This window comes from Leiobunum rupestre, chromosome 10 (assembly GCF_980474605.1).
Source record: "Leiobunum rupestre chromosome 10, qqLeiRupe1.1.hap1, whole genome shotgun sequence".
Lineage (NCBI taxonomy): Eukaryota > Metazoa > Arthropoda > Arachnida > Opiliones > Sclerosomatidae > Leiobunum > Leiobunum rupestre.
The window spans coordinates 30,794,551-30,805,902 of NC_143393.1; the positions used below are offsets into that span (position 1 = coordinate 30,794,551).

The following is an 11,352-nucleotide window of genomic DNA, read 5'->3' on the forward strand; positions in this document are numbered from 1 at the left end:
AAATTCGACGCAGTTATCCTCCCAGAGCGAACCCTTTGCCAAAATGAATTTTTGGCTTGATCTCTGGTTTCTTTTTCTACCCTAACAATTTGTTCTTGACTAACTTCCAAATTAATTTTTTCACTTTCAATTAAAAGCTCGTCAAATGGTAGGTCCACCTTATCTTCCGCAAACAAACTAGGTAAATGAACTGGGTACATTTTGTCGAGGCACTTTGGAATAAAATTCTCGTAGTAATCAGGTAGTAAACGGAATATCGCAGCTCTATTGTCTTTCTCAAAAAAGCGGTTATTTCGCCATTTGAAATGTTCGTAATCCATACAGGGAGTTTCGGTTTTCTTCTTAATATTGGTTTTTGGTGGCTTGCTTGTTTTGTCATTGTCATCAAGAGATTCATCCAATAGTCGCTGTTTCGCTTTGGCCGAAGTGAGTTTCAGTTCAATCACGGGACCATATTTCACCTCCTTGGCAGTGGGTACTTTCCAGTATGCTTTTTTCCCTGTCACTGTTACTACTTCTTTGTAATGAACTGAATACTCGACGTAAAACAGCAAAGCAGCAACGTGTGTGCAGCATTCATCTAATCCTGCCATGCAGGTACAATGAGCCGATTGAATAACACCATTCATGCCAGCAATAAACCCAGTTTTCAGGAGTGTTTCTCTTAGTCGTTGAGAGTGTAATACCTGTAATGATAATTTACTTATAGAACCTTCCAGAGCCAGAAAACATATAAAAATTAGATACTTACTCGGCCTTTAACAACAACATAGTCCGAATGGTCGAATGTTTTGACACAGACGTTTTGAACAAATCCGCAAACGAACTGATCATAGACTAAGAGACTTTTGTAGTTCTTGAGTGGAGCATGTGTATAAGCCGAAACGCCACAAATCAAGTAGTTGAAAATGTCTGGGTAATGAACCATAGGTAACATACCTAACCCTTGGCTAGAATTTTCGCTAATAACTAACACACAATCTTTCTTTTTTAATTTATATGGATCCATCCCATTTATACACTGAACTTTTTCCAAATATCGTTCTTTAACATTTAGTGGTAAAGAATCCAAGTATTCTTTACTAGAAACTTTATTTTTAGATTTTAACTTACTCATTTTACGCACCAAATTTTATCGAACTCATAAAACGGTCGGCATTATGGCATATTTTTGAAAGTTTTAACGATAGATGGCGCTTTCCTTTAATACGTTACCACCTTATAAGCAGACGACAAATAGTTCCTCCCCCCCCCCCCAGTGCCAACTCCCTATTGTATCTCCTTTTGCAGTAGTAGAACTTGTAGAAGTCTAGGCTAGTTAGTCTTTTAAATGGAAATTATTGAAAACATTGTTTTCCTGAGGCCCTTATCCTGAACCGACAGCTCGTTAACAATTATTGGGCTTAGAATTTATTTCACTTGTAAACTGACAATTGTGAGTGCTAATGGGAATTTAAAAATTATTCCTGTTTACTAATGGATGATGCGTTCAAAAAATGAAATTTAGTATGCTCATAATAACAAATTTTATCCTCACATGAAACCATGATGTTTAAGAAACATTTTCCTATTAAAATAAAGCTCATGGTTGAAAAGTATATACATGATTTTTATTTAATTTAAACCAAGAATAAATTCAGATACCCAAGAGTGTGGGACTGCAGAGATTCTAAGCTCCACGCTCGCATACTTTTCAGCGAAAGTTCGTCTGCTATCTATTTTTTTTTACACTTGTACGCAAGGGGATCGAGCGCATTCGCGTTTTTGCCCGGCGTTCCTTTTGAGAACTCGCTAGCTCTTTCTACCGCGCGAGTGACGTAGCTGGTTGACGGTTTTCCCGTAGACACGGAGAGTAGGGTGTCTTATAAGTACCGTGAAGTTTGTCTGTCATGGGTTAAAAAAAAACTGTGCAAAAATGTGGTGAAATTGCATAATCTTGGGAGAATGTGAAAGAATATAAATATGTTGGAATTATTTTTGGGTTTTTCAATTATTGTGGTCGGACGTGGTCAGAAGAAAGAACTATATTTTTTAATAAAACTTTTATTACAATAAAAAATAGGAACATTTTAATATTGAAAAGGCACATTTTGAAATTCATTAAAAAATTATTATATTGTTCCGTTTAAATTTGTCAACCGAACAAAAAGGCTACTTATTTTTTTAGTTTTCTTATCTTTTTTCCTGTCTTGGGCCTCAGTAATACTTTTTGAATTTAAATATTTAATTCTAGTTCTCATTTTTAAATAACAAAAAACAATCTCTCTTGGATATTTTGAAAATAATGGCATACGTTCATTAGTTAGGTTATTGATAAAAATTTAAATCTTAATTTCCTTTCCAACTTTACCTTAAAACTATAACTTTTACAATTTCACTATTAATTTATAATAATATTAGGAATAGGCCCTATGCTATAAGCTTATAAAAGTTCTGGGTTTAATGTCAGCTAATACTGGAAGTTTTAATAAATTAGAGAATATAATACTTACAGAAATTTATATAAAGTACCAAAAACAAGTTAAAATTGAAGGGAAACGACCGCACGTAATTTTCTATACCGCATTTTTTCTGGTTTCTTTTATTAGGAATTCGACTGATTTCTCTCCTCTCTTCGCGCTCTACTACCCTCCTCGCGGCTTGTTTCTGGTTTCCTGTCAACCAGCGACGTCACTGAAGGTGGGCCGATAGTTGCCAAGCCCCCCAACGTACCCGCTGAAGCGCTTCTCTACAGACCCCGTCGAAAGAGCTAACCTTATTATACCAAGAACGTATATATGTATACGAACGTTGAACGATCAAATTGGCGCCTGGTGCCAAGATGCAATCGGTTACAGAATAACTCCACCCAAAAAAACGCGTGCGGCGCGCGCTAAAGATAAAAACCGTTTCTAGTTAAAGCGCCCGCTGCACGCGGATTTTAGGGCGGAGTTATTCTGTAACCGATTAAAGCATGGCCCAAGCGATGCCTTTTGTTCAACGTTCTTATACATATATACGTTCTTGATTATACGCAGTATTTTACCAACCTTGACTTGTGCGTGCCATCTATTAGGCGCTAAGGAAACTATACGATCTTAAACTATTTATTTTCGGGTCAAATCTGGAGTACGGGTATATGGACATTGAGCTGAAGAAAGAATTCCGTAACAATGGTTGAAATAGCTTCTATTTTTCTTTTTACTCTGGGATTGAGACGCGATAGATTTAGGATACGGATTTTACTTAAATCAGAACAATTGCTTTTAATGAGCACAGCAGGGAGGTTACATTTAAAATATAAGAAAGTCCGTTATAGATTAATTTTTCTCTTTTTTTCAATTCGGAAGCCACTCCAACGAAGACTTTTTCTCTACTTAAAAACTTAAAAAGGTTCACGAGCTGCCTCCTCGCTCTTCTGCTCTCACCCACGATACGCGCGCTCGAGCTATCCAGCAAAAAAAAATATGCAATACATTTTTAAACAATAAACAATAATTCTTTACAATGGTCATGCAAAATATGCCTATTTGACGCTGAAATCCACATTACATTATTTCAGTAAAATTAACAATCAAAATGTATTTACTTTTGTTTTATACCTTCAAAGCTATGGTTATCCACCTTAAGCCTTGGTTCCGCAATTCGATGAAAATATACGTGGCGAGTTCTCGAGATAATTATAGAAAAGCTGCCTTCTCGACTATTAATTAAAACTAAACTGGTATTCAAATCTGTTAATCCATTAGCGTCAGTGTGAGAAATAAGGCACTATCCGAGGCCAATCGCCAGTTTAAAAATTAGCGGGGCCAGTTTAAAAATTAAATGCTCGGGGTGTTAGTGGCCCTAGTGACCACTTATTTAATTCAAAGTTTTTCCCTTCAAGATTTTAGTTCGTTAAATTATGAAAGCCTGATTTTGAAGGTTAAAATTGGTAAATGGCCAGTGGTAAAGTGGTGAAATCGAAAAAACCAAAACAAATTTCAAGAAGCGAGAAGAGCAAAGTCGTTTTATTGTTGCGGCTCTCGTCGTGTTTACTGGACCGCTACTGACCTTGTATCGGACCTGGAGGGGATACGTGCATGCTCAAGGTATTTCCCTAACTTCCCTTAAGCTACTTTCTTTTCTTTCTATTGTCCATTCAACTTTATCTCAATTTCTGATCCATTCCTCCCGAATCTATCTGATTATGGTCTACTATCTTCTTGAGTAAACGAATTGATTTTGAAAGATTTTTTCCTCCAGAAAAACGTTTCTTGTCAATAAAACCAATTTTGAGAAAATTTATAAATTCAAATATGTAGCTTTTTAATTTTAAATTTGTGGCCCTTTTAATATAAATATGTGGCCCCTCTCAGAAATGCAGGGGGCTAAAGGCCACTTCAGCCCACCCTTAGCGCAGCTACTGTTACTTTTCCCACACGTAAACAATTTTACAGGCCTATAACACAAATTCTGCATTGTTTAATAAAATTGCCAAAGTCAACAGCTGTGTGTTTTCAATAAAATTCAAATTTATAACCTTTTAATTCATGAACTGAACGATAGATGTCCATACATGGCGCTGGTGGTTAAAATTTCCAACCTTTTTTATGCATTGAGTGTCCAGTCTATGTATCGCAGCTTATATAGTTTTTGGTCCGGGTATATGCTGCAACGAGACCGGTCATCACGCTGAGGCAACCCAGTCATCAGGCCGAGACACTCCAGCCATCACGCCGAGGCACTCCAGCCACCACGCCGAGGCAATTCAACCATCAAACCTTTGGCAACCCAGTCATCACGCCAAGGCAACCCAGTAATCAGGCTGAGGTAATCCAACCATCACGCCGAGGCAATCCAACCATCACGCCGAGGCAATCCAACCATCAAGCCTAGGCAATCCAGCCATCACGCTGCGGCAATTCAGCCATCACGCCGTGTTGAATAAATTTAATGTTTATCTTTTTTAATTAAGAGTATAATTAATTGCTTAACAATTAATATTAATTTCATAAATGTATAATGGAATTTGGTTTAAAATCGGTTGTGGAAATTTTGTATAATGTATTTTGTATTTTTTCTTTCAAATGTATTTTCCCATTGCGTTTACTTCAATATCCGGCCGAGAGAAATTCCATCTTTGGTGACCAGTATGAATTCCCCCCTTTCTCGAATCCTCAGCAGCGACGGAAAGTTTTGTACTTTCTGGTTTAGAACTGGTTTCGGGAAAGCCGAGGCGCCGCTGGAGTTGGGGTTTTTACTCGTCTGGATATTGAGCCCCTAAAAAGGGGGAGTGTATTTTTTGGTTACTGTCTCTTGGATATCATCACGAGTGGCTGTACCCTTGAAAGTTCGCGAACCCTTCTCGGAATTTGCTTGTACGCGGTACTTTCCCTTAAGTTTTTTGTACAGTCGCGATTTGTAGTTAATACTAATTTTCTTCATTAATAAAGTTGTTATTTTATTAATCCTCGTATCCCCTTATTACGTCTACTTAATATTTCGCACTCACTCGCCCTACCACGTATACCCGAACCCAGTAATTTGAATTTGCCCCTTTAGATGTTTCAGTCCGTCTAAAGTATAGTCTAAGGCTCTCCCACCCTGCTATTTCGGCGCTTTATTCCACACGTTTATGGTGCCGAGAACCCGGGATAAGTACGGTCGGTTTACGCGGAGAGCCGTTGGCTAGTACCGGACAATCGGAAATATCGGAACATTCGGATAGTGAAGGACAATCGGTTAAAATTATCGGTAAAATGCCTAACGAACTAGACAAACAAACGCGAAAACGCGAAACCATTCGTAGTTTAACGACGCGTATTATAAATTCTGTAAACGATGAACTTGATCGTGACGACCCGGACACAGACGTTCTAGAAGGAGCCATTCAGCAGCTGAAAGCCAAAGAAAATTTCCTACTACAAGTGGACGCTCAGCTCGAGGATTTGGTCGACGAAGAGAATTTCGATCAAGAGATCCAGGATGCCTTAATATTTCAAGAGAAGCTGATCAGCGTTAAATCCGGCGCCAAATTGTTTCTGGATAAAACAAAGGAGGAGACGCCCGTTCGAGAAGTACAACGTACCGCCAAAGTTAAATTGCCGCAATTAGAGATCACCAAATTCAAAGGTGAGCCCCACGCTTGGAGCCATTTCTGGAGTCTCTTCGAGTCCACCATTCATAAGAACAAGGAACTACGGAGCGCTGACAAATTCTTCTACCTTTGGTCGTATTTGGAAGGTCCCGCCGCGATGACGATCGCCGGTTTCAAGTTATCGGACGCCAACTACGAGCCAGCCATCAAACGCCTTAAAGAACGCTACGGTGACAAGAAAGCAATAATCGCCGCTCATCTCGATGCTCTACTCGCTCTAAATCCCGTCAGTCGAGCGACGGATTTAGTCGCGCTAAGGAACCTGTACGACACTGCGAGGTTCAAATCAGCAGTTTGGAAGCGCTCGGTGTGGAAAGCGACACGTACGGAGGTGGATTGTTAATGGCGATATTAACAAAAAGAATACCGGAATAACTAGCCTTGCAGTTCAGTCGAACTCACGAATCAGAAGAGGAATGGAAACTGAAAGACCTTCTCCAGTTCCTGCGTAAAGAAATTTCAAGTCGAGAGAAAGCGCGCGCCATGAGTCGGCGGAATCCGGATCCAGTCGCCAGCTCCTCCGCCAGCCAGCCCAGCAGTTACCGTAGCGATCGTTGGAGGGACAGTCGTTCGGATCACCGCAGCGTTAAGCCTAGCCCGCCGTCGCTAGCCGCCCTTAACACCGGGATCGAAGTCAAAACCTGCGTCTTCTGCGACAAAACCACGCACAGTAACTTCGATTGCCCGCTCACGAAGGAAGAGAGAACCACCGCCGTTATTAAGAAGAGACGCTGCTTAATTTGCTTAAGAGAGAGACATCAAGCGAGAGACTGCCGAGCCAGAAATAAGAACTGTGGGAAATGCGGAAGGAGGCATCACACCACGCTTTGCGACCCTGCAGAGAAGCCGTCTACGGAGGATCAAAGAAATATCACATCCGACCTGCCAAAAGACGCCCAAGATACAACGGCATTGCTGTCATCAGCCGCTTCAGGACTAGCCAGGGGACCCGTACTTTTGCAGACCGCAAAAGCCTTAGTAGACAGCCCAGATAAAGTCACCACTCTTCAGCTACGTTGTCTGCTAGACAGCGGAAGTCACCTTTCCTTCATCAAGGAAGAACTATCTCGTCAATTGAAACTATCAGTCGTCGGCCACGAAACACTCAACATCCACAGTTTCGGAAGTGAGAAGCCCGTCCGCGTCTCACGTCGAAAGGTGAAGCTCGAATTAAGGAGCGTTCACAACCCCGTGAAACGCGTAATCATAGAGGCCGTCGAAACTCCTGAACTTTGCGGTGCCGTGTTTTCAGTCCCGTCTTCGGAAGTCGCGAAAGATTCGAGAGATAATCACGCGGTAGACATTTTAATCGGATCCGATTATTTTTGGGAAGTTGCGTCCGGAAAAACTGATCGACTTGGAAGCGCGCTCGTCGCCATGGAAACCATTTTTGGATGGACGGTACAAGGACCCACTCTAGTTTCGTCTTCTCTCATCGGAGTTAACACTGTCGCGGTTATGCGGGTGGCAACGGAAGATCCACTTTCAACCCAGCTACGAGCATTTTGGGAGATGGACTCCATTGGAATACGGGATGCGCAGCAAACGGAAAAAGCGAAGAGTTTCGTCGTCGAAGATTTCGAAAAATCAATCACGTTTAAAAACGGACGATATTCTGTCCCGCTACCGTGGAAAGAAATGAAGAAGTCGTTGGGAGATAACTTCGCCGTAGCCAGAAAAAGAACCACCACCTTAGTTCAGAAACTCAAAGCCGATCCGGAATCATTTCTGAAGTACGACGCTATTATTCAAGAACAGCTGGGGGCAGATATCATAGAAAAGGTGGATATTACAAAAGAATGCGTCGGTCCAGTCTTCTATCTACCGCACAGGAGCGTACTTCGAGATCAGAGCGTGACCACCAAGCTGAGAATCGTACTCGATGGATCATCTGGCAAGCCGTCGCTAAACGACGGTCTGGAAATCGGACCAAATATGAATCCTGACATGTTTGACGTCCTTATTCGATTCAGGGAATGGAGGATAGTATTTACTGGAGACGTCGAAAAAGCGTTTCTTCAGATCGCAATCAATGAAGAAGATCGAGATGCCCTGCGGTTCCTGTGGGTGGAGAGTGCTGATGATCCTAGAAAACCCAAGTTCCAGACTTACCGCTTCACGAGAGTCGCCTTTGGTCTCCGGCCCAGTCCGTTCCTGTTAGCTGCCACGATTCATTTCCACGCGGAGAAATATCGTCAGGAGAAACCCGCAATTTGCCAGATGCTCAACGACAGTCTATACGTGGACGACCTTCTTTCCGGAGCGGATCAAATAGACACCACCTTCGAGCTCTCCACCGGCGCCGCCGAAGTACTACGGGATGCAGGGATGAATCTAAGGAAGTTCAAGAGCAACTCAGCCGAGTTACGTCATCTTTGGGGAGATCACTTTCAAGATGAAAGAAACGAGGTTTTCCTCTCCGGATCAACAGAATTAAAAGTCCTTGGCCTTTGGTGGAACGACCAAACAGATTGTTTGCATTACAACGTTGATTCTCTTCTCGAATTCTTGGTCAAGAAAGAAAACACCAAGCGATGGATGCTGCGAGCCGTTTCCAGAATCTTCGATCCTCTCGGATTTTTGGCTCCGTATACCATCCAGGTAAAAATGCTGTTTCAAGTCTTGTGGACGTGGAAGAAACCGGAAGATAGCGAAAAGGAGAAGCCGTGCCCCCTCGAGTGGGACGATCAGCTACCCCCCGAACTAGCAAAGCAGTTTGAAGCCTGGACCAGAGAGTTGGCGGACCTACGGAAAATCAGCATTCCCCGTTTCTATTACGTCGGAACGAACGAAAGCTCAGCGTCGTACACCGAACTCCACTGCTTTGTCGACGCGTCTATTCGCGCCTTTGCTGCCGTAGTATATTTGCGGTTCGAAGAAACTTCCGAACGTGTAGGAACCGTTCTCGTCGCCTCAAAAACAAGAGTCGCGCCGCTGAAAAAATTGACTCTGCCGCGACTGGAACTCATGGGAGCAGTACTAGGAGTGAGACTCGTCGCTCATCTATTGAAAACATTCAGCAAGCCTCCCAGTGCAGTCAAGTATTGGACAGATTCAACTATAGCCTTGAATTGGATCCAGAAGGAGCCAGGTCACTTACGACCGTTCGAAGGAAATCGAGTTAGAGAAATTCAGTCCCTTTCCAACCCGCAAAACTGGCGCCATTGCAAGGGAGTAGAGAATCCAGCAGACGTACCATCCCGAGGTCAGAGCATCGACGCCCTCGCCAATAACGGACTCTGGTGGAAAGGACCGAGTTGGCTTAGTTTAAGCCGGGAGCATCAACCTAACACGCCGCTGAAGGATCTCGACGTTGACAGAGCAGCCACCGAAGAGGGGCTGAGAGCAGTGTACAAATCCGTTTCATCCGCCGTCGCCGCTGTGGAAAAAACGCCCGCCCCCCTATTTGAGCTAAAGAATTTCAGTTCCCTGATGAAGCTATACAGAAACACCGCGTGGTTCGTCCGGTTCACAAAGTACCTCCGGGAACCAAAGAACGTACGCTCAGGACCACTGACCGCCAAGGAGATTTCAAACGCCGAGCGTATTTGGATTCTACAAGCGCAAAGAGAAAGCTACCCAGAAGAGGTCGCTAACCTAACCATCAAGGAGTCGCTGAACCGAGATTCGAAGATCCTGTCCTTGACACCCAGCCTGAACGAAGACGGCCTACTAATCGTTGGAGGAAGGATACCACCTACCGAGACGTTAACGTATAGCGAGCGCCATCCATTCATCCTGCCCAGTCAACATTATCTTTCGGAATTAATTGCGCGGTATCATCATAATCGGCTACAGCATGCGGGAATAAACGAAACTCTAGTTGACATTCGAGAACGGATTTGGATTGTCAAGGGCCGGCAACTAATTGGTCGTGTTATCCACGCGTGTAACGTGTGTAAGTTATTTCGCGCTAAACCATCAGTGGCGGAAATGGCTCCGTTGCCTGTATCGCGTACGACACCCGCCGCACCATTCCAAGTTTGCGGCACGGACTTTGCCGGACCACTCTACACGCGCAACGGGGATAAATGTTACATAGCCCTTTTCACTTGCGGCGTTACTCGCGCTATACATCTAGAGCTTGTGAGCAGTCTATCTACGGAAAACTTTATGCTAGCCTTTAGACGATTCGTGGCGCGTCGTGGAATCCCTCATCAGATGTTTTCCGATAACGCGAAAACCTTTAAACGCGCGGATTCGGACTTGCGAAAACTCGCGGAAAATATTCATCAACCTACAGTCACGAATTATTTAGCGGAGCACCGTATCACCTGGCATTACATCGTGGATCGAGCAGCGCATTCGGGAGGATTCTGGGAGCGTCTCGTCCAATCCGTAAAAAATTCCCTCCGAAGAGTTCTGGGACGAGCCAATCTCAACTACGAGCAGCTAGAGACTACCTTGGCAGAGATCGAGGCCACAATCAATTCCCGGCCTCTCAGTTGCGTCTACGCGGAAGCCGGAGAACCAGCCCCTCTCACTCCGGCTAACTTCTTGACCGGAGACCGTCTCACAGCTTTGCCATCACGAGTATTCTCCAAGCAAAAGGAGCCCAATTCTACTGAGAGAGCGCTAAAACTACGATGGAAGCACCATCAAAGCCTTCAGGATCAATTCTGGTCACGTTGGAAAAAGGACTACCTCCTGGAATTACGCAACGCTCATCATCGCACCAAATTGCACCCAACCAAAGAGCTCAAAGTCAACGACGTCGTCTTAATCGAGGAAGACAAACTTCCAAGACTTTCGTGGAAAATGGCAATCGTCGAAAAGCCATTCCCTGGACGCCTCGACGGTGTGGTAAGATCATGCCTTCTTAGATTACCCAATGGTACTAAACTTAAACGACCAGTGAAAATGTTATACAACTTAGAACTTTCGGGCACCGATCCCTAATACTTTCACTACGTTCAACGCGGGGGAGCGTGTTGAATAAATTTAATGTTTATCTTTTTTAATTAAGAGTATAATTAATTGCTTAACAATTAATATTAATTTCATAAATGTATAATGGAATTTGGTTTAAAATCGGTTGTGGAAATTTTGTATAATGTATTTTGTATTTTTTCTTTCAAATGTATTTTCCCATTGCGTTTACTTCAATATCCGGCCGAGAGAAATTCCATCTTTGGTGACCAGTATGAATTCCCCCCTTTCTCGAATCCTCAGCAGCGACGGAAAGTTTTGTACTTTCTGGTTTAGAACTGGTTTCGGGAAAGCCGAGGCGCCGC

The 11,352-nt window shown here is 43.2% G+C and overlaps 1 protein-coding gene across 1 annotated transcript; it reads left to right on the plus strand.

Annotated features, from left to right (window-relative positions):
- Positions 1 to 5,720: 5,720 nt before the first annotated feature.
- LOC149925368 (uncharacterized) lies at positions 5,721 to 11,017 on the plus strand. The gene is made up of 2 exons (XM_090161737.1): positions 5,721 to 6,441; positions 6,498 to 11,017. Exons 1-2 carry the CDS (start codon positions 5,721 to 5,723, stop codon positions 11,015 to 11,017), a joined length of 5,241 nt encoding a protein of 1,746 aa, XP_090017863.1.
- Positions 11,018 to 11,352: the final 335 nt, after the last annotated feature.